The sequence below is a fragment of the Halyomorpha halys genome, unplaced genomic scaffold (assembly GCF_000696795.3).
Source record: "Halyomorpha halys isolate HHAL.00 unplaced genomic scaffold, Hhal_1.1 Scaffold1099.1, whole genome shotgun sequence".
NCBI lineage: Eukaryota > Metazoa > Arthropoda > Insecta > Hemiptera > Pentatomidae > Halyomorpha > Halyomorpha halys.
Window position 1 is genome coordinate 137,528 of NW_027106720.1, and position 22,125 is coordinate 159,652.

The 22,125-nt window shown below is 31.4% G+C and overlaps 2 protein-coding genes across 2 annotated transcripts in view; both read left to right on the forward strand.

Annotated features, from left to right (window-relative positions):
- The first annotated feature begins 4,485 nt into the window (after positions 1 to 4,485).
- On the forward strand, positions 4,486 to 12,322 carry LOC106688293 (uncharacterized). The gene is made up of 4 exons (XM_014432680.2): positions 4,486 to 4,620; positions 6,572 to 6,707; positions 6,912 to 7,054; positions 8,843 to 12,322. The coding sequence occupies exons 1-4, from the start codon at positions 4,554 to 4,556 to the stop codon at positions 8,938 to 8,940; spliced, it is 444 nt and encodes a 147-aa protein (XP_014288166.1). The 5' UTR covers positions 4,486 to 4,553; the 3' UTR covers positions 8,941 to 12,322.
- Positions 12,323 to 16,284: 3,962 nt separating this feature from the next.
- Positions 16,285 to 22,125, forward strand: part of LOC106688290 (xylosyl- and glucuronyltransferase LARGE1) — a 29,410-nt gene continuing 23,569 nt past the window's right edge. The window contains exons 1-2 of the mRNA XM_014432677.3: positions 16,285 to 16,587; positions 20,875 to 21,104. Of these exons, the coding sequence (XP_014288163.1) occupies positions 16,518 to 16,587; positions 20,875 to 21,104 (300 nt within the window). The 5' untranslated portion in view covers positions 16,285 to 16,517. The remainder of the gene's footprint in view (positions 16,588 to 20,874; positions 21,105 to 22,125) is intronic.

The following is a 22,125-nucleotide window of genomic DNA, read 5'->3' on the forward strand; positions in this document are numbered from 1 at the left end:
TGTGTTTGAACGTCCCGAAACATTGTTAACATCACTGGAGTTAGACGAAGATCCCGGTGTGAGAGTCAGGGGTGAGCTCGTGCTACTCATTTATTAACTTTGAATTCGCGAAGCTTCCAATGCCAATGCTTTTTTAAAAATGTCATCAAACTTTGTAATGTTAGCTTGTAATAGTAGTTCGCGGATCCACTCGTCACGGATTCCTCACACAAACTGGGCCCGTAAGAAAACTTCAGATATCGAGACTTTTTTGTTACAGGAAGATTCAGTGCATTCGACATGAAACTCACAATCTGATAAATGACGTCGTAGCATAGCAACATATTCAGAAATAGACTGAGAGTCCTGTTGGTAGCAAGATAGAAAATAATGTTGAGAAACAACAACATTCACAGGGAGCAGTAGCATCCTCGAAAATTCCAGTGAAAGGTATTTGTAATCTAGTGAGTTCAGCGGCTTCTCAGGTCCTAGAAATGCGGCTAAGTTGTATTGGATAGGGCCTATTGAACTTAGAAGTAACTGGGATTTTTTTGTATCACTGGTAATGTTTTTAGTAGCAGCGTAGTTTTCAATACGTTCGAGGTGTGAAGAGAATTTCTCCACTGTTGACACAAATCGTTCAAACGGTACGACATTGCCATTACTAGTGCCTCCGGCCGCTATCAACTGTTCAACGAGAGTTTTTTTTATATGAAATAAGCGTCTGAGAGAACGTTTCTAAAAAATGTTTGAATTGATTGTCATCCATTGTAAAGTGTATGTATAATGAAAACAAAGATACCTATAGTACGATGAAAAACGTAGCCATGTTTCGTAGACGGAGGTTGGAAAAGATTGTGAACGTTGATATTCCGTTTGATAGCAATTACTGAAATAAACGATGTTTTAATCCTCGTCACCAATTATAATATTGAAATGTCTGAGTTTTGTAAATAACATACGCGTTATTATACATATTTTATTACACTTTAAATTAGAACACAACATGAGCACACAACAATAGAACCCCTCACAGCACATAACACTACTTGGAACCTTCCTTTCCTTCTACTCATGGCAATATTGGCGGGAAACCCAGAAAAAAATACAACACATGTGTAAACATCAATTAATTTATTTTAATTGCATATTAGTGCACGAAGTTTCTAGAAGTTAGAGTATATGACAAGGGTAAGGGAGAAAAACTAAGAAATTTTACATCGGCAATTACAATACATCGTAATAAATAGTGAGAACAAATATTTTGTTTTACGATATATACCTCGTTGTTTCGTTTTATTGTTTTTCAAAAGTATTAGTTATTTAAAGTTGCTGTAAGCTATATTTTCTTACCTTCATAATTGTTGGTCCATGTAGAAAGAAGAAAAAAAATATGAAATTACAAGAATGTTTTGAATGTACTGAATTTCTTGAATTACTTACAGTTCTAGTGTGTGGGGATACAAAAAAAGATATAATATGAACCTATTATTTTAATATTAAGAAATTGAGACCAAAGCTAGACACACGTTAGATCTAAATCCGATATACCTCAATATCACTGGTATGATTTCAATTGGTTAAATGCATTCAATTGGTATGATTTCGCATTTTAGTGTTCTACCACTGAAGACTATCTTTTAATCGGTTTTAGAGTTCATCAAAGGATGATATAGACTTCCTAAAATAGTTGAAGAACTTGTTTTCATAAGCTGCAAACAGAGAGGTAAGTACACCCGCTATTTACTTACATCTTTTTTTTTTTTGTTAATAGGATGTATGACGATGACTACCTCAATCCCGAATAAGAGGGTACAAAAACCACTAGGAAATTAAGTAGATGTCTTAAATTCATTATGAAAATATTAGGACTACCGAGTTTAAAAGGCACAAAAACAAATCGTACGGTAGTAATCTGCTTAGAATGAAAGCCAACTTCCAGATCCAACTTTTTGGTAGAGAACAGGTCGATTTTTAACCATCTTGTAAATTTTTTAGCGCATAAAAGGTGTTTACTCCACACCCATTACATCATTACATGCGGTGATCAAGGGAAATGAAACGGCTGCTAAAATAGCTGAGGAAATAACATCTTCGTATAACGAAGTAGCCCGTACTCACACCTCATCAGAAATATGCATTTTTCTTAAATTTCAAACCAAAATGACTTGGGTCCAGGTTCAGGAAACCACTGAAGGGCCCAATAAATTAATATAAAAATGTAGCTAAAGCCTGGAAAATTTCTGATCACACACATGAAGAAGTAGACATTACGTGTCTCGAAATTGGCCGCACACAACTTAATTACATATTATTATTATAAAGACGTTAACCACTTGGTTTATTATCGCATTAATAACGGATTCCTTATTAAAATAAGACAAATTTTCGAAATTTGTAAAGTGCAACTAACCATAGGCCACATTGTAAAATACTAACCACAACATGACAGATATTTTTAGATTTTTATAGATGGAAAGATATGGCATCACTAATATAGAAAATTACAATTACAAACAACTTTAAACAAAATCTGTTCGACAAAATATTTTAAAACACAAAAAGAAAAAGGCTTAATAAATATTGTATAATGCATTAAAGATGCATATGCTGTTGCGGGATAGTAACAAACTTAAGGTTTGTTTCAAAAAACATTTTTCATTGCCAAAAATGTCCAAAGAATGTGCTGTACGGTTTTATCAATCTTCCAAATTCTACACTGCGCATGCTTCTGACAGTTTTTGAGTGTAAAATGGTTTTCGAAACAGATGAATAATCATACATATTTCGTAAAAGCTATAATGCTACTTGGTCATACCCAAGAAACCAAGATGAAGAGGAAACTCTTTAATAAATACAAATATATATTTACTTGACATGTATTGTTATGAAAAAATTAATTAATTTCATGTTATACATATTTGGAAGATTGGAAACAAAATCTTTATTGTGACAAATAGCATTTAATAAGGAAAACGTAAAAGTTTCGTTATTTCAGTTGTCAAAAAAAATTTTTATTTATTTAATGTAATTTACAACTGTACTAAATAATAAATACAATAAGTAAATATGTGGAATGTTTCATTTACACGTGAACATCTTGGGAAGGAACTATCCATTGGTAATACTTCAAGCATTAATTTAAATTAAAAGGTCCCGTGGCCATCTTCTTTTCAGATGCCTCGGAGGATTATCGGGGATTGTTAAGGATGAGAGATAAGGGACTAATGGGTTGGGATGGACAAGAAGTTTGAAATGAAAAGACGCATATCTGTTTTGGTCCAAATCTGCAACGAATGGGATGTTAAGGTCTTTGTGGATGAGTTTATTTGTAACGTAATAAGGAGAATCAAGGATTTTACGTAGGATTTTGGACAGTAAGGATTGGATGCAGGAAGAATTTGATTGTTTGGTAGAGCCCCAAAGCTCAATTCCATATGTCTAAATTTGTCTGATTATCAGAGTGTATAATAATTTTTAGAAATGAATGGGAAGTTTAGAGCGTTTGTCAACGTAAGTGTTAGGTGTAGTAATCGAAATCTATGAGCAGTTTCTTGTCGTTTCAGTCTTGTAGGTGGATTCCAAGTAAGTCTCGTGTCAAGATAGAGTCCTAAGTATCAAATTTGTTCAACAGGCATTAGTGGAGTATTTAAAAAGGATACTGTAGGACAGGAAGGTAGATGTTTACGACGGAGAGAAAAGGTGATCTGGTGGGATTTGTCAGAATTTATTTTGATTTTCCAGTTTTGAAACCTTTCTTCTATGGATGTTGTATGTGTCTTTAGTGTTTGTGGTACATTTGTAGGGTCGTTGTTTATAGACAGTATACATGTGTCATCAGCGTATGTTGTTAGGACTGTGTTATGTTAGGGTGGGTTGGGATGTCAGCTGTATAAACCGTATAAAGAATGGGACCTAAGATACTACCTTGAGGAACACTGGCGGACTGAGAAAAGAAAGATGAGTAGACTAGGTTATAATTTACTTTAAAGGTTCTATCAGAGAGGTAGGAGCGGATTAAAAGGAAATATGTAGGAAGAAGGAATTAACGAAGTTTATAGAGCAGACCTGAATGCCAGATTCGATCAAAAGCTTGTTCAACATCGAGGAAGATTCCCGAGCAGTACATTCCGCACTTCAATATGGAAGATATGACATCAACCACTCGATGACACTGTGTTATAAAAAATAAAAACCATTAAATCATATAAGTGTAGACTAGAGATAGTATACATTTGTTTGACAGCCTAACATTGCCTAACCAAATTAAGATGGTATTCTACTCGTAAACTGTTCAACTTTCACTTAGATTACATATTTTACCTTTATTATATACATTTAATTATTAATTGCTATTCAAAAGACTAAAGTTTATGTTATGATTTTTATTTTTATTTTCTCTTAATATTTACATATATCAAATTAATTTCTTTTCTTGAAACATGTTCAGATATTTTCCCTAGGTTCATGATATCTTCTCTTTGGTGTAGAGAAATATCGATAGTTGCAACAATCAGTATTTATTTACTTTGAAGATTTTTATTTTTGTAGGATGAAGTAGAAAAAAGTTAAAAATGAAAAATAATTATTTATTAGTTTTTTTAATCTATATTTTTGTATACCTGCCAGCTATTTTCATTAGTGAGTATTTCTGTTTCTTATACCGATAAATATATAAAAGTTCTCTAAATACTGGTGATATAATACGTTTTCTGTATTTATGTGTTGTCATTTTTTGGAAAATTTAATTATTATTATTCTTCTAAATAATATAGTAATTCTGTATATTTATTTGTGTATTTTTGTAGGTATACCTAGTAAAAATAAAATTCACAATATTCAATAGTTGAATCGTTCATTACTACTCCCCTTGTACTTACAAAGTGCTCTACATTTTATATATTTTTTTCTTCAATCTACAGTTGAAAATCTTATTTATTCTTGTCTATGTAAAATTTACGGTGAATATTAGTATTTATGAATTGTTCTATGTGTAGTTTTTGGATAATCATGCTTGGTATTTGTTTAGTTGAAGTCCCTAGACCCTATCAATGTCCTATGATATTTTATTCTCTATCTAATATGTGGTTGGTGATCAATATTGCTAATGTGATAAATGGTTGATAAATACAGGTTTCATTTTGGTAATAACTTAACATGTTTCAGAAGTGTGGGTTTTGTATACATTTTGGTTTAGTTTAGGTTTTTTAATCAAATACAATAAGATGTTTATTTTTTATTATTAGTTTGGATGAAATGAACCTGTAAGTCCCAAATTATTAATTGTTATAAATTATATATACATATATATATAGATTTTTGTAATCAACCTTATTAAAAATTTCTTTCTGTTGCCTGCTCAATATCATTTGATTTTGTATTTAGGTTGTCTCCACAAAATATCGAAAGGCTACTCCAGAAATTTGAATTCAAAACAATTAAAAAAATTCTTTTATTTTTTTATTTGCCCCATTTATTTTTTGCTTTATTGTTATGATTATATGTAAATTATTTGTTTATATTGTTTGAACACTTATCCCATAAATAGCTAATCATCCTGTGTGAGTAGAAGTTGTTAATAAATATTTTATATAATATATTTTTTAAATAGCTTTCGTCTGTTAATTGGATTTTTATTATCACTCAATTTTGTATTTAAGTAGTCTATTAAAAATATCAAAAAGGCTACTGTACTCTATTTAAGTTGTCTCTGAATACTAAAGGAAGTTTTCTTTGGGGAGGAGGGTGTTAAAAAGAAAATTATAATACTATATATTTTGTTTAACTTTTTTATATTTTGCTGGTAATGCTAATGAAGAAAGAAATTCTACTGTTCCAGAAAATTCTACAGGTTACTCCTGTATGCAGGATAATGCAGGATTCTTTAGCATTTTCATTTAGGTTGAATTATAATTTTCTTTTTCTCTTGGGAGGGCACATGCCCTGTGGATCTACTAATGTACCAAGTTTTATTTGTTCTAGCTGTTCTGTAAAATTGTGGGAATAAGATTAAAAAAGTATGCTTAATGCCTTTATAATATAATTTTGTAATTGCTGGCAAAGCATTCAATTAAAAAGTAAAATAATTATATTAGACAAAGTGGTACAAAAAATTTACATTAATTTTTTCAACTGTAAAGAAATGGAAAATGAAAACCACAAGGTACTAATTCGGATTGTTTGCCTTAAGTGGCTAGAAATAATTATTCACAACTTTTGGTCATGTACTTTGAAAAATGGATATCATCTAAGTACATTGTTCATAATTTTATCCAGTGCTACCTTCTAATGAAAATATTAGTTTTTTTGGTTCATATAATAAAATATATTTAGATTAAACTTCAAAACTATAATTGTTTTATCCTTATTAAGAAAGCTTTTTATCCTTATTAATATTAGAGCATATTAGGGCAATGTTAAAAAGATATAAAAGGGTGATAACTGTGATTACAAACAGCTCTCCGAGGCTGTATTTGACTATTTGTAACTTTGAAATACATGTGCTAGCATACTCCACCATGCCAGTTTAATCTTGTAAGTATAGTAGAATTATTTGACATATTTTTGTTTAAAAAATTCTTCTTGTTATCAGATGCTGAAGACTGTGAACCAGAATATGGAGTCCAAATTGTCTGTCCTACCCAAGATGTTCCTACACATTTTTCAAGCTGCTGTTGGAAAAATAATACTATGTCATGTTGCCCCTCCAGTTCCTATATGGATGATTCGTATGTGTTAGGATTATTTTTATGAACTAAGTATAATTATTTGCTTTTACAGAGTTAAAAACAATTTTTAAAATCTGTAAAGATACTATTGGGTCTACACAGACACCTCTGTTAAAAAATATATAAAAATGAGTAATTAACTTTGATTTGGTTGTTTTTTATTTTTGTTTATTTATTTATTTTATAATATTTTTTCTGTTTTAGGCTTGTTATGATGATATCCATATTTGTAATACTAATGTGTCTACTATTATCCGTACTATTTGTGGTATGCTGTTTTTGGTCTCCATGTCCTCTTTATTCAGTTTGTCGTATGAATTATACATATGGAGACATTGTTGCTTATTGTAAGTGTATGATATTTATCTTCATTTTTGAAAATTATTAATAGGCTTATGTATTAATTTAAAAATTCATTTTATTTTGGTAATAAATTTTACTTGAATGAATGAATGAAAAAATAATTTTATTCTGGGACTACTTGTAATCATTATATTTGAATTTAAAGTCATGATGTTATATCTCAGGGGTGGCCAACTTTTTTGTAGATAAGTTCTACCTTTTATCTTAAAAGTGTGTCACAATCGATTTGTTGTCATAGGTGTAGTCCAAGGGGGAAAAAAGGGTGTGAAATGCATACTATATTTATACAATGTGTTTCAGTATGAGGTGCATTCCAGCAAATATTAAACAACAACATTTATTATTCACCCTTGTAAAAAAGTAATCATGTTCCCATTCTTCATTGAAGTGATGAGTTTTCGATTTTGTTGGTTTACTACTCATGTTCATGGGTATACTAGAACAAAAAGAAATATGACAATTTAAAGAATAAATATTGAATTAAATGTTTTCCTAGAAAATTCATAAAACTTCTGAACTGCGGTAATTGTCTCTGTTACATTTAGAGAAATAATAATATTGCATATTACGATCGGGGGACAGTAATTAAAGTTTATTAAAATCTAATATAGATATATTCAAATTTACAAGAAGTATGTTAAAGTTACAATATATTTATTAAGGTTTACAATACTGACTTCTTAATTTAAATAATTATTATTATTCCTAATATATTTGTATTACTGTCCCATATTATTCTCTCAGTGCAATGACTGTAGTTTAGAGATCTGATTCCAAGAATGTTCACTTATCAAGTTGATAGATACGTAAGAAAATCAATTAAATTTAAAACAATGAAAAGGTGCTTTCATTTTAAACTGAAGAAAAATTGAAACTCAATGTTGTCACCAAGGATAAATAATATTGATTAATAATAATACTGTTAATACGAAAGAAAAGAAGCTACCATTTGACACTATTCCTGCTAACTGATTGTGTTCTTCGATGAGTCGAATCGAATCGAACTGTTGCGTTCGGGGACAAGTGTAACACAGAAGTCAAAATGGATGGGCAGAGATCATAGTATTAGGCTATGAATTCTCAAAATGCCTTAAATTATTGCTAAAAACTTTAATTGTCTTCTGCAATTGCTTTAAAGTTCTTGGTACACGAAATTCCACTCTTGGCAATGGGAGCAATCGACCAAAATTGGGCTCAGGGATCAAGATCGACTTGTTGGCCACCCACGGGATATATTATGAAAAAAAAAATCTTTATCCTGGGATGAATTGTCCTCTAAGAATAGTATAATGGGACAATTATAAGGATTTTGTCTGAAATATGAATTTCAATGCAGTGTAGTCTCAATTAACCAAGTTAATGTGGATATCAGCTGCCTGGGATAAGTAAATTCTTTGATAACAAAGATAAACAGTAGTAGAGGATCAGGAAAACAGAGTAGAAAATACAACCAAATAACAGAAAATACCATCAAATAACGAAATCAACAGTGTTACTGCATTATACTAATTATAAGAGGACCACAATATTTACAAAAAAGAAAAAAAAATGTATAAATCCTTTTTATCTAAGAATACATTATCGTTATGCGTATTACTAATTGATGTGTTTATTGTAAACTACTGTAAGAAAAATTAAATTATTTTGGTTATTTGTTACCTTATACTTAGTTCAATTTAATTTTTGAAGTTCTCATTTTTAATTTTTAAATTAATATTAGTTTTAATTTTTTATTTATTATAATTTGGCCATTATTTAATTTTGTTAAATAGCTAAAGCAGAAGAAGCATTGAACTTACCGCCAGAGAATATTCATAAAAATAATTATACTCCTCTTCACATAAATGTAAAAGCAGTATCAGAAGACTGATTTGAATGTTTTATAAAAACTCACAAATTAGCCCATAAATTAATTTATGGGTCGCACAGGTGTCCAAATTTTATACTCTCTGTACTTTTACATTTGTAGAAATTAGTATTCGGTATGTCTATGAATCTAAGTGTGATAAAATTTTTTAATTTTGTAATGTATTTATATTTTTGCTTATCAATTGATACAAGGCTGATTAGTGATTTTAACATAGCTAGTGTTTTTTATGGCTTTTATATCATCTTAAATTACAATAATTACATTTTAAACAGTGTCTTACTAACTGTTACTTATAATGTTTTCTGAAATGAATTATTTCTTGTAGTCTTTATGAGCGTTGGTGTTGCTGGTTATTGTATAAATTAAAGTAAAACATGATTTGGTAATGAGCAAAAATTAATGATTAGTAACTTAAATTTGAAAATGTTTGTGAGTAATTGTTTATTCTTGAAACCAGATCTGTTTTAAGTAGAGCTTTCATTTGTTTTTAACTAAACTTAGTATTAGGCACAAAGTTCAGGGACTATTTTTTATTTTATTTTTTTTATTTATATAGTTGTTTAATGTTTTTCCAAACTTTTAAGGATGTAGAAAGTATTAAATGTTATTTGTGATGTAACATAAATCCAAAGAAATGAGTGTTTATTGATTATAGGATATTTTATTGTGTTGGAAGTTTTCACTACTATAAATACTGATTTTTTTTTTTTTTCATTTTCATTTTTTAATACATCAGGGATGGTTGTTGCTCAGAAGTAGCATTTAGTTGGTTTATTAGTTGTTTTTTTTTTCCTCATTTATTATTTACAGCTTTTGTATTTAATTAATAATAGTTTATTCCATGGCTTAATATATTGTATTTATTTAGCTTGTCAGACTTGGAATCATAATACTACCAATGGTAGAGATTCCAATATTTGAGGATTTTCTATTGATCAAGAATAAAAAACAATTGAAATTATTAACTACTATGGATCAAAACTTGAAGTATTAATGGAAGAATAAAAAAATTTAAAATAACTCTGATTATGAAAGCTAAATAGATTAATTGACGTATTCCATTCTAAAAAAAGTAATTACCACATCGAATAAAAAAAACATAAGTATGGTAATGTATAAATCTATAATTCTTTTTGACATTTTCTCATTATTCTGCTAGATAAATGTTTTTATTTAAAAATTTTTGCTTGTTTATTTGGGTTTTAACATTTTCCTTTATTTCTATTAGGGATAGGTTCCTGGAATAACAAGTTTTAACTCTTATATAAATAATTTAATATCTTAATACAGACCATGACATGACTATTTTTTAAGTTGTTGTAATTTTGTTCTTTATTGGAAGGTTGTTTTATTTCACTAAATAGGTTTTTCAAGTCAAGGTGAATATTGTTAAACTGTCACCAAATAGCTTGTTAAAAGTCACCATAGGAAAGATGGAGAAACAACTGTTGAGAACAACTAGTTTGATAAGTGATCCTTTTGCCAAGTCCTGATGGCTACCTAAAGGTTACCATTCCAACTTATGGAAAGTTTAAATCTCAAGATTAATTTTGGAGGATCTCACAAAATAAATATTGACTGGGCCAGGTGAGAATTGACACCACACCGGCCTGAATTAGGTATTCTGAGATTCCAGATTCTATATCTGGGATGTTCTCAGCTGTTTGGACCTCATCATGAAACTAAGGTTCAATTTGGATTTTAATTAAAAATATAAATGTGACAGTAAGAATGCCTCAATCTCTGTGAAAATTGAGTTATGTTGAATCGAATGTATTAGGATAATTTGAATGAAATTCAGTGATATTTTCTTTTATTCTTCTTATAAGCTTTTTTCCTTATAATTCTTTGATACAATCTATTTTACCTAGCTTTGTATTACCTTGTTCTCTTATATGCATTCAATGAAATTGAAGTGTAAAAATTTGGAGTGAGGGTACTGAATGTTAAAGCTATTTTATAACAGCTTCAACATGTTCTAACTTTTTAAGGCATTTCTGATAAGTTCATGAAATTTCAAGTTATTGAAAATTCATTTTTTACTTGACTCTCTTACCATTATACGTAAATATTGCATTGTTTGGATTCCTGAGTTGATAAGCTGAAGTATCTTAATGTAGAAATGTGTAATGGCATTGTATATAGTACTAATTGATTATATTTTAAGGAATTACAGTATTAAAATTATGTTATTAAGTTTCAGTATTTGGCTATGCTTTTCTTCTCAGTATGTAAGAATTTTGAAAGTAAGTAATTGATGTATGTAAAATCGATAGAACATTTTTTATTTTATTTTTAACGAAAGAATTCAATAATAAAGAAAAAATGAATTTAAAGATGTAATGTTATACAACCTGTTATCGTAAGTGTTTGGGAATGTTACTGTGTTTATTTTAATTTTACACTAATGACCAAAGATGGGTATTCATTTTTAAATTAATTTATTGTTCTAGTTTCTTAATCAACCTGAACTTTTTATTACGATTCTTAAGTATTTATTTGTAAACTTAAATAGTTGAAACTAGTCAATTTTTGGTATTATAGTTAATATTTTTTAGTACTCAAACATAATCACCACTTTGGTTTTGATGTTTTTATTACTTATGTAACTTATTTTCTTGAAGGATAAAATATTTATTTTTTTATATTATTTTTGTATCAATCTACTCTTGATTTTGGTGTATCTGATAAATGAATAGAACTTCTAAAATTTTAGGGTTTAAATATTTTTCTAGGCTAGTATTTACTTGCTTTAATTTACTATTTTATGTTGGCTTTTTAATAACTTAATTTGTAGAATTATGTTAATTATTTTTAAATGTGTTTTTTTAAAATTGCATTTATATAATCAATGCGCTTCTCCTAAAATATATTTTTGTGATATATTATTTTTAAACCGTCCATTTATTCAATTATTATCAGTGTATTTTCCAGTATTTAACATTTTTACTAAAATCATTACCTAAGATCAGATTAAAAGATAATTCTATATCATGATATTGTATTTTATTTTGTAAACCAACTAACCAGTTGTGAAATTTGTTTTTGGGTTTTAATAAAATAAGGTTTAATTTATTGGTGTAAAGCAAATGAATAAATGTAGTCTTCATTATAGAGAGTATTCTCACTAGGTTTCGGTTAATGTAAGGTTAACTTTTCTTTCTCACTAAATATTATTTATGTTCATATTCTAATGTTGGAACATATATTTGTGTGATTATCAGGGTTTTGTTCTTCCTATTATTTAATTCTAAAAGTACTATTCAACAAGCATTTAAATAAATTAATAATATTTAAACTTTGTTTAATACCAAGAAGCCATCTCCATATTGCCTATTTTTGATGTATGTATAAAACCAATAAATTCCTCTTTACTATTGAAGTATTTTCTTTATTTCTTCTAAAATAATGACTTTCTAGTTTATTTCTATGTATTGTATGTTTTTAGTTCTATAATTTATTTTTCATTCACAGTGTCCTTACATTAATCGTGCCAATGTTGAGTGCTTCATCTTTTTTATTCTTTCCTTTGTTGCTTTACTTTATTTTTAGTTTGTCTCCTTTCTATATTATAAAATCTTTTGAAGCCCAGTGTAAGTTTGTTTGAGAACAGTTACCAGGTTAAATTATTTATTCGTAATTTAATAATTCAAAGTAAAATAGTCAGTTGTGTATTGTGTAATTTTTAGAAATATTTTTCTGTATTTAGACTTTATTTATGTACTTTGAATAACTTAATTATTTATTGGACTGATTTATTACATGTGTACAATGCATTTATGCCAAGAAACCTATTCCCTCCTTATTTGATAATGTATACAACTTTTTCATTGCAGTTCTTTGTGAATTGGTTTTTCGTGGATATTTAATATTACATATAATGTGTTAATTTATTTGTTTTTATTAATATTACAAATTGTATCTCATATTTATTTTATTATTAAAACCTCAAATTTTAAGTTCAGTTAGCTTTTTGTATGCTTAGTTTTCAACTAATGTGATTAATGTACGTTTATAATTCATTTTAATACATTTTCTTCTTAACAAGCTCTGTTGAATCTATTTTTACCTGTTTTATGCCTCTAATTTAATTTAGTTGAGGTATATATTCCTTTGAGGTAAATATTATCTATATTGAAAGAGGAACAAGATTAACGAGATATTTGAAATTGAAAGGATCTAAGTGGGACAGTGGGGGTTTAAAATGAACTCACCAAAACTACCAGCCAATAAGTATTAAAAAAAATACCAAACAAATATTTTTATAGTTGAAGAATAAATATTTATGCAAAGAAAATTCCAAATAGCAGCATATCAAATAAAATGGATATAATTCCTCAATAAACAACAAAAAATAATAAGAAAACTTCTTGAATAAAAGGGCTAAATAAAATATTTATTTACAGGTACCATTTACAAAAAATAAACATTAATAAAATTAGCCAAAAAAAAAGTTTGTGATTCCGTGCCTCGAACAGCAGGTCTCGCCGGGCGCAGGTCACCGAGTGATTTTTTCTTCACAATGTGTACTAATATGTTTTTTGTACTGTACCGCCTATACGTCCCACTGTTCATCAGCAGTATTACAGCAACCATAAAAAATCTACTGGGTTTTCTTGATGACGGCCGACTCACTATCACTTACACTCCATTACTGGGACTAACTGTGGGAACTTGGTCCCTAGCATAAGTTTTGTGCGAATTTAATTCTCAATTATATTCAACAATTCTGTACATACCACAAATAAACAATATGTGTTATGTGTAAACGTACGTACGTATCTATCCTTTTAATGAGGATTTGATGGAAACTACCAGTGGCTCAATAAGGCTAGGGCAATATACCGGAGCCACAAAAATGTTTCCCACATTTATTTTGGTACTATATTTACAGATGCATTACAACTTTTCAGTTGTCAAGGAAGGTCCCTTTATTTACCCATTGGGGCCTAATTTTCGTCCTTGGTAACCGCTTGGAATATCTATCGATATGAGTTTTTTGATGAGGGTTCATCGGGGTTTAATAAAAAAACTCAGACAGAAAAAAAAATCCGTTATTGTGCATGAAATTGAATAGTACAGCAAAATCGGCCTTTTCACGCTGTGAATCTCCCTTGCAGACGTCCCCTGCCACAACTGCGCTTCCGACGAAACCAGGAACTGCTAGACTGCAAAGATTCAGTAGAATCATCTAGAGCAATGAGAGGACCCAAAAAAAAAAAAATGTAGAAAATCGCAAGTTACATGGGTATAAACGAAAAATTGATTCATCATGCATTCAAGAAAATTCATGAAATAGACCAAAGAATCACAACAAATAGTCTGAAAATTTCTGATCTGAATTCATGAGTCACACTGCGTGGACTCTGCCCGAAAAAATCTGCATTCCAACTTAGAAAATCTTTACTGCATCCGGTTTGCTTTCTCAAGTCATGTGTTAGGGTCTCCCTGCTGTGTATTAACAGTTACAAAGTGATAAATAAATGAAGTTGTATGATTAATACCAATCACCGTCAGGAATTACAGTTTATGTTTTAACTTAAGTTTCGAATATTAAACATGACAATATAATTCTTTACTTAAAAATAATCTAGGTTTAAACTGTGATTTTAACCTTATTAATCTATCTATGTTCTGGCCAGTACACCTTGTAGGTAACAAAACTTTTTCTCATAAATTACATTTGTTAGTTTTCTTGCTCTCCTCAGTCTTCAACCTAAACTGTCAGTACATGTTTAGAAATCGCTATAACTTACATAACAAGTTGGAAATTACTTTGAGAAAGTTTAATCCTTAAATTTAAATAAAACTGCAGGGAGGGTTGAATAGGAGACGCACTAACTCCAATCACGTTGGTTTATGATGCTAAGGTACAGAGTGAGACTGAAGGAAATCGCTGGACTGTCGGGCATTATATGTTGTATTAAATTTTCTAAGAGAGACAAAATGATTTTTAAGGGAAGCTTTCCATTCAGGATTCATCTCCTCCACGGAAACTATTATCCACCGGATTCAATAGATTCGACTCGAGTCAGGAAGAGAAAATTACTTGAATTGTAAAATATCGAGTCAATCAAAAAAATAAGATGGGGTGGTCGCTTCGCCGAATCAAACCAGTCATTTTAATGCAAGAAAGAACAACCTATTCAGAAAATCAAAAACATCGAAGCAATTCAATTAATTAAGCGGTAATAATGGGTAGAAACTTTTCTTTTAATTTTTCAGAACTCGTTGAAAGATGTTCAATCAATCCCACAACCAAGCAGTTGGACGGAAACGTAAATAAAGATTAATTCTGACCCAAAATGACTAACAATTTAAGTATAAAAGTAGTTCAGTCAAAATTCATCGAAATCTTTTAAACTTCTCGATAGATAATTTCAAAAGATAGCAAACAGTAGTCCAATAGACAGACGCATGCTTGTGAATCAGGTAATCGAAATTATCAAAATTTTTTTCAAATCCTTACAAAAAAAGTGTCGCATGTGCTTACTAAAGTTCAGTTTTACATGTAGGCGCGATTAAACTGGAAATTGAATTAGTGTAAATAATGCATCGGAGTGAAAAGAAGTCAAAAACATGCCAGAGCTCAGAGGAAATTTTTTGTAAAAACATACATCAGTGTTTGTGGTTTCAATAGTATGTAAAGCTTGATTCTCTCGTGATACGTGATTCAATAGTCCCTATAACTTTCTCAAATGAAATATTTAAACTGAAAACAAGAATATCATAACCAAAATTTGTGAAATATAGCGAAAGTAATGAAAACATATTAGGTTATTACCTTCGTCCTTCTCAGTTGTCAAATATACAAAGAATTTAGTTTGAAAAAAAGAATTTGTTTTTATTGTATTCTAAACCGCATTGGGCAGCAATTGACAAATAAACAGTAAATCTGTTCTGATTATAAATTAAATAGCTTATTAACAGAGAGAAGCTCAGAACATTTTATCTTTTAATTAAAAAATAAGGTCTTTACTTCGAGGTTGAGGTCAATCAACTCCCCCTTATAACGAGGTATTGGCCTGCTCAGCTCCTCTTTTCAGATTTATTTTTGACAGAAAAGCTTAATATTTTTGTGTTCGATATGATTATTTTTCTTAATTGATAGATTATACTCCCCGAGTATCAAAGTTTTCATACTAATATTGTCTTAATTGAATCTCCAACTCCATACCAGTCATCATGTCGAATAATTAATAAACACACATCAATAAGTTGTCTACCCGGCAACAATGCGACAAGTTGTCTACTGTTGCCTTCACGAACGGGGCGTTCTCTAATATCTATCCAAACAAAAGTTAAACAAGCTTGTAGGTCTTTGAGTTTGGTCCTGATCAACCTATATGTTGTTTAGGTAGCATGTTATAACCTTTGCTTGTTTATCTTTTTTGAAGTACTTAAATTTGTCCTATAATAAAACAATAAGATGGAAAGTCTTTTGGACTGATCAAAGCTTAATCGCGTTTTACAAATCGAAGCTGTTTTATTCTAACTTTTATTTATTTATCCACCCTGTCATTATAGCCCGTAGACGAAATAGACATGTCTTTCCTTTTATACTTGTTAGACACTGGATGAGCAGTTTTTTATTTGGGGCAACTTTTGCTGCTTTTATGGTGTACTGTTTTTACTTGAACCATCATGGTAAGTCTGTTCGTTACTATCACTTTTAGCAATGTTCTCTCCTATGATACTAATTGTTAGCTGTGTTAATATGTGTTCTCTCTGTTCAATGAAAGAGTGTGTTTTAAGAGGTGTTTTCATAACGTCTCTAAACTTTTCCCCTTGTACAGCCAAGTAATAATTGGGAGTATGTTGAAAAAAAAAATATACTACTTACTATCAACCTGTCGGCCATATATTCTATTATTGTGGATTATAATCAGCCACCACAAACTGATTCATATTTATGGAAATTTTGGCCCCAACCTTATTGAAACCAATATAAAAAAAGATTAGTTGGAAGTTTAATTAAATCTTTAGCGAAAGGAAGTTTGATATCTGTGATCCAATTATATTAGTTATAGTAATCATGTTGGTTATAATGAATAATGACAGGACATATATGAGTGAGTTCACGCCCAAACGCCATGCTGGTGCTTTGCTTTGAAATTTTTATCACAAGTAGGATTGTCCAATGGTGTGGTGATGGAGCTTGAGGAGGGCTTATTTTTCTCACATCATTCAGCCTTACTTGCCATAGTTAGGCTGGATGGCGATTATGGAGTGGTGTGTACTCTAGAACAAAAAAAATCTAATTGGTTAGTATGGGAGGGTGGCGACTAAGCTGAGCAAAGTTGGGTTGACTAAACAAGGGTAAGAGTAAGGTGCAGTCTGTAATCCATACTAGTTTTGAAGCTGATTCCATTTTCCTCTTCATCCAAATTCAATTACCTTCCTCTTCTAGTAGTTACCGACCTAAGAAGTTCAAAGTTGCCTATTGTTATGGTGTGCTGTGTATGTAATGCTAGAGAGCATTACATTTCATAGCATTTCATGCTTTAAGTTTTTGTTGTGTCAATTGAAAAGTTTAAAGTTACCTTTTGTGTAATATTTTTTTCATAGACTTGGAAGAAATTTTATTTGAGTGTTGAAGTATGTGATGCCTCAAATAATAAATACATGGTAATCAATTACAAAAACAGTTGTCTAATGATTCTTGAATTGTTTGGTGTTGAATTCATTGAAAAGAAAATGATATTCTCTGTACTTCAGTCCATTTTTGAAGTATGCACTTTCCTCCCTTTCTTTGGAATATAAATTAACACAAAACATTTAAATTCACTATCTAAATCAGAATGAAGAAGCAAATACAAAAGTTTCTTTCTATTCAAGGTATCTATTATATAGTATTCATAGGTAAAACCTATTATATAGGTTTATAGTTAATAACAGGATCAAATATAGTATAACCACAAAAAAAAAAAAAAAAAATCTAAAATAGGAGGCTAGTAATATCTGTACAAACATAAACTATTAATAAGATATTGAAAAAAGAATCAGACCAATTATCATTATTAATTTGATGAAAACTAAGAACATACTTTAATATATAGGAAAACTCTGGTATCTCTATACATACCTAAAGGAAACGTGATAGAAGAAAGCATCTCCACCATGGAAGCGATCACCACTAGTAATAGAAATGTGATCATCTGCTCAGATACTAACTCTTGGAACACGGTCTGGGGATCCAATCGGACTGATAGAAAGGGTGGTAAACTCGGGGAGTTTATTGCGAGAAGCCAGTTTGTCGTTATAAACAATTCCTACACTGACCCAACGTTCTCTGGACCAATGGGAGAAAGCTGGATAGGTGTGACTCTAGCCTCGCCAACGTTGGTAAGATACATGGTCGATTGGACCCTCAGATCCGAGACAAGTTCTGACCACAAAGGTCTGTCTTTTGGTGGGTTATATGAGACGATGTGTTCCCACGACCTTGACAAAGGGTATGTAACATGAGGAATCAATTGGATTGCCTTTCGAAGTATGCTGGAGGGAGAGATAGTTGATGAGGACTGGATAGAGGCTGAATCAGCAAATCTGGATGACCTGGACTATAGAGTTTCCAGAATTACTGATGCCATCCGAGATGCCGCTGAGAACTCCCTCCGGCACCGAAAGGTGAGGACTCGACCTGTCCCATGGTGGAGGCAGGCCTTAGCCATCATGAAAAGAGACCTTTACAAGGCCCAGCGTTTTACCAGAAGTGCAGATGTGACAAAAGGTACTTTGTAATGAGTATAGGTTCAAGGCCAGGTCATATCGAAACGAGGTGCGCTCGCAAAAAAAGAGATCCTGGGACAAATTCATCGTCTAAGAGTCTACTAGGAATCCCTGGGGTATTCCGTATAGGGTGGCCATTGGCAAATTGACAAATTGCCATAGCAGACGTTGGCAACTCTCAAGCATGAAGATTACCAGGAAACCACCCTTGAAGAGGCAGCTAATGTATTATAGATGCGGCGATCCTAAAGAATAGTGTCCCCTATGTTGAAGAAAGGCTTCTCGATATTTACAATGACTGTCTGGAAAGGGGATACTTTCCAAGAAGCTGGAAGATTGCCAATCTGAGACTCCTCTACAAGGGAGGGGACATAGATAAGCAGCTCCCTAAGTCCTACAGACCTATTTGTCTCCTCCCTGTGTTCTGGAGCACCTAATCATGACCAGGCTAGCACCAGTTTTTACAAGAGCAAGTCACCCATGACTATACAGCTCCACAAAAGACAAGGGAACCACTAATGCTCATTTGCGAGTGGGATCAGACATTGAACAGAGGGAGGAGCGGTATGTCATGTTGCTGCTCTTTGAGCTTCCATTGAGAGGGGATGCCCTCAGAGCTCAGTACTTAGCCCAACCCTAGGGAAGCTGATTTTTATAGCAGTTCCCTTTCACTGGTTATTTGGATCTGGCTGCAGTGGCTAGCTAATAGCTGAGGCTAAAACAGCAAGGGTGGTCTAATCCTTGAATGGCCTTAGTTGTGTGGGGAGGTGCCTTCTATAAAGGATTGGTCGTGGGTATTCTGAGGTATGCCTCCCCTGCCTGGAACAGGAATCAATTGCGATAGCAGAAGAGAAGATTGGCCACAATCCAACGGACGGCTTTGCTTAGAGTCACCAAGGCATACTACAGTGTCTCACATGAGGCGGTGCAAGTTTTAATGGGATACCTCTCGACTTTCTTCTGCAGGAAGAAATGATGATGTTTACATTCAAAATAGAGGGCTCGGCAGGTTTGCCGGCAAATCTTCAGGTGAGGGTTGACAAGAGCCGAAGTAAATGGAAAACCATTCTCCGGGAGGACACCACTAAAGAGTGGAACCTGTGTTGGATGATGAGCCCAAAAGGTGCTACCTTAAGGAAATATTTCCCCACCATTCGATCACGAATGGAAGCGAAGTGGGTTCTCCCAGACTACTGGCTCTCTCAATTTCTCATGGGATATGGGGGATTTTGAGCCAAGCTTTATGGCCACGGAATGGATATCGACCTTCTATGCCCTAGTTACGAAGTTCCAGGGACTGCTGAGCACATCATAATAGACTGTACCACCTTTGATGCACTACGGGCCAGATTGCTGAGGGAAACCAGACTCTACGCCCTCACAGAGAATGACTTCCCTCAGCTAGTAAGCGAAGAAAACAACCGGTATTACAAAGAATTTTTATACGGGTGGAAAACAATCATTGGACCATGCCACTTCAATCTTTGTCAAAGAAGAAGACCAGCCCCTGGAATGTCTACGGATTGAAGAGGTGTAGAAGACTGAACCTTAAAACTGAAAACTGTACATGAATCATTAAAATTGTAAATTTATTTATTAGCAGTAGTTTGATGATGGATATGTAACATCGAACTGCTTCTGCATACCTGTATTACTTACAAGGCAGAGGAAGGTTGAAATAAATAAATAAAGGTAGACTGGTGTGTTTCCATGCTACTACTGTCGCCACCCATTACTGTAATGACTTAGTAAAAAGAACTAGGCCCACTTTCTGGACTTGTTCTCCTCACCATTACCATTCAATACGCTAGTGACTTCACTAACAGTAACGTTAACAAAATTACAGATCAGAAAATATGATTTGCATGGGTATTAGTCTATTTGACTATGCTTGATTCAAGGGTAAATTGCTTCTTTTTATTTTAATTGTTTTCTATCAGTCTAAGATTTTCTCACTGTGGAATTAGTTGTTTTGCTCAGGCCACATCAAATTGCACAAAAATACATTCACATCTTTATTTTGCAGTTCATATGCTTTGCTATTTAAAATTAATATTGTAAAAATTTTTTTAGTTGGACTTATTTTATTGTATAAATATTTTCTTTATAGTCAGAAACACAAATATAGTCCACTTTTAAAATTAATTTTCTTTGTTTTCTTTATGTTATTGGTCTTATATATCAATTTTCTTATTATTGTAGATTCCAGCAATAATATTCTGGGATTTACTGAAAGAGAAGCAAGACTGGCCAGTAGGGTCCAGGAAATTGAAGAACAAAACCAATTATTAAGGCGACAACTTAGTTTGTCCCAGAACCATTTGATAACTGTCACAAAAACTTACAATGCTTCAACTTTTACTATAAAAGAACAGGATATACCTTTAAAAACGATTGCAAAGAAACCAACTGTTCCTTGTATATCTAGTCAGGTTATTTTTTCTTATTATTTATTATATTTTATGCTTCATGGTTTTTCAATTTTAATTATTGAATTTAGATTAATTGATGAGAATAGAAATGGATAAAAGTGAAAAAAAAAAAACAACACTATTATTATGTTGTTATAGAAAGATTCTTGAACAAAGCCTTAAGTCTCTCGAATAGAAGTTGAGAACTAATCAGTCGTTTTGCCAGTTCAAGCATCATCAGGGGTGGAAAACACATATCATCTGGAGACCAGAGGCAGTATTTCTGAATTTAACCCTCCTTACAAGGTTAATATTATTGCTACAATTACTCATGGGGTGCCTTAAGCATATGCTAGAGGTGCCGCAAGCGGATGATAATGCTGCAAGGATAAAGCTTTAATAAAGATAGTTCATTTGTCACTTAAATAATCAAAAAAATTCTTCTTACCATTTATTCTAGGAGTTATAGAAATCCATTTCCCCCCTCATCATTTAATCTTCCCCCTTTTTCATAATATTTAGTCATCAGAAATTCTCAGGTAAGTCTCATGTTATGCAAGATTAAGAAAGGTTCTGTTTGAAGTTTTTATTTATTTATCAATCTGTATTTAGGATAAGTTTTAATCAATTTTATAAATAAGTATTTTCTAAAAAAAATGTTTTTATCTTCATTATTATCTACCTATTTTTTAGGATAGTACAAACTTCATTATAATAGACTTCTGATTCCTTTGAGCTCATTATAATGAGGGTTCCCTACATGTAGTTAGTCTTTTCAGGTTGTTAAAGTGAGATGAGCTATCTCTGTTCTTCATGAATGTGATTTTGTGGTTTCAGGCTTATACTGCCAATAATATATAAATTGGCAAAAAATAAACTAAGTGTTAAGGTGGGTAGGGGTTCAAAAGGAATCTTTACTAGTCTAACCATGAAGAATAGTCAAAATAAAATAAATGAATAGCTAAATTTTGTTATTATTTTATTTTAAATAACTGGAGGTAATTAACTGTAAAACAAAATATTCAAACATATAACCTAGAAA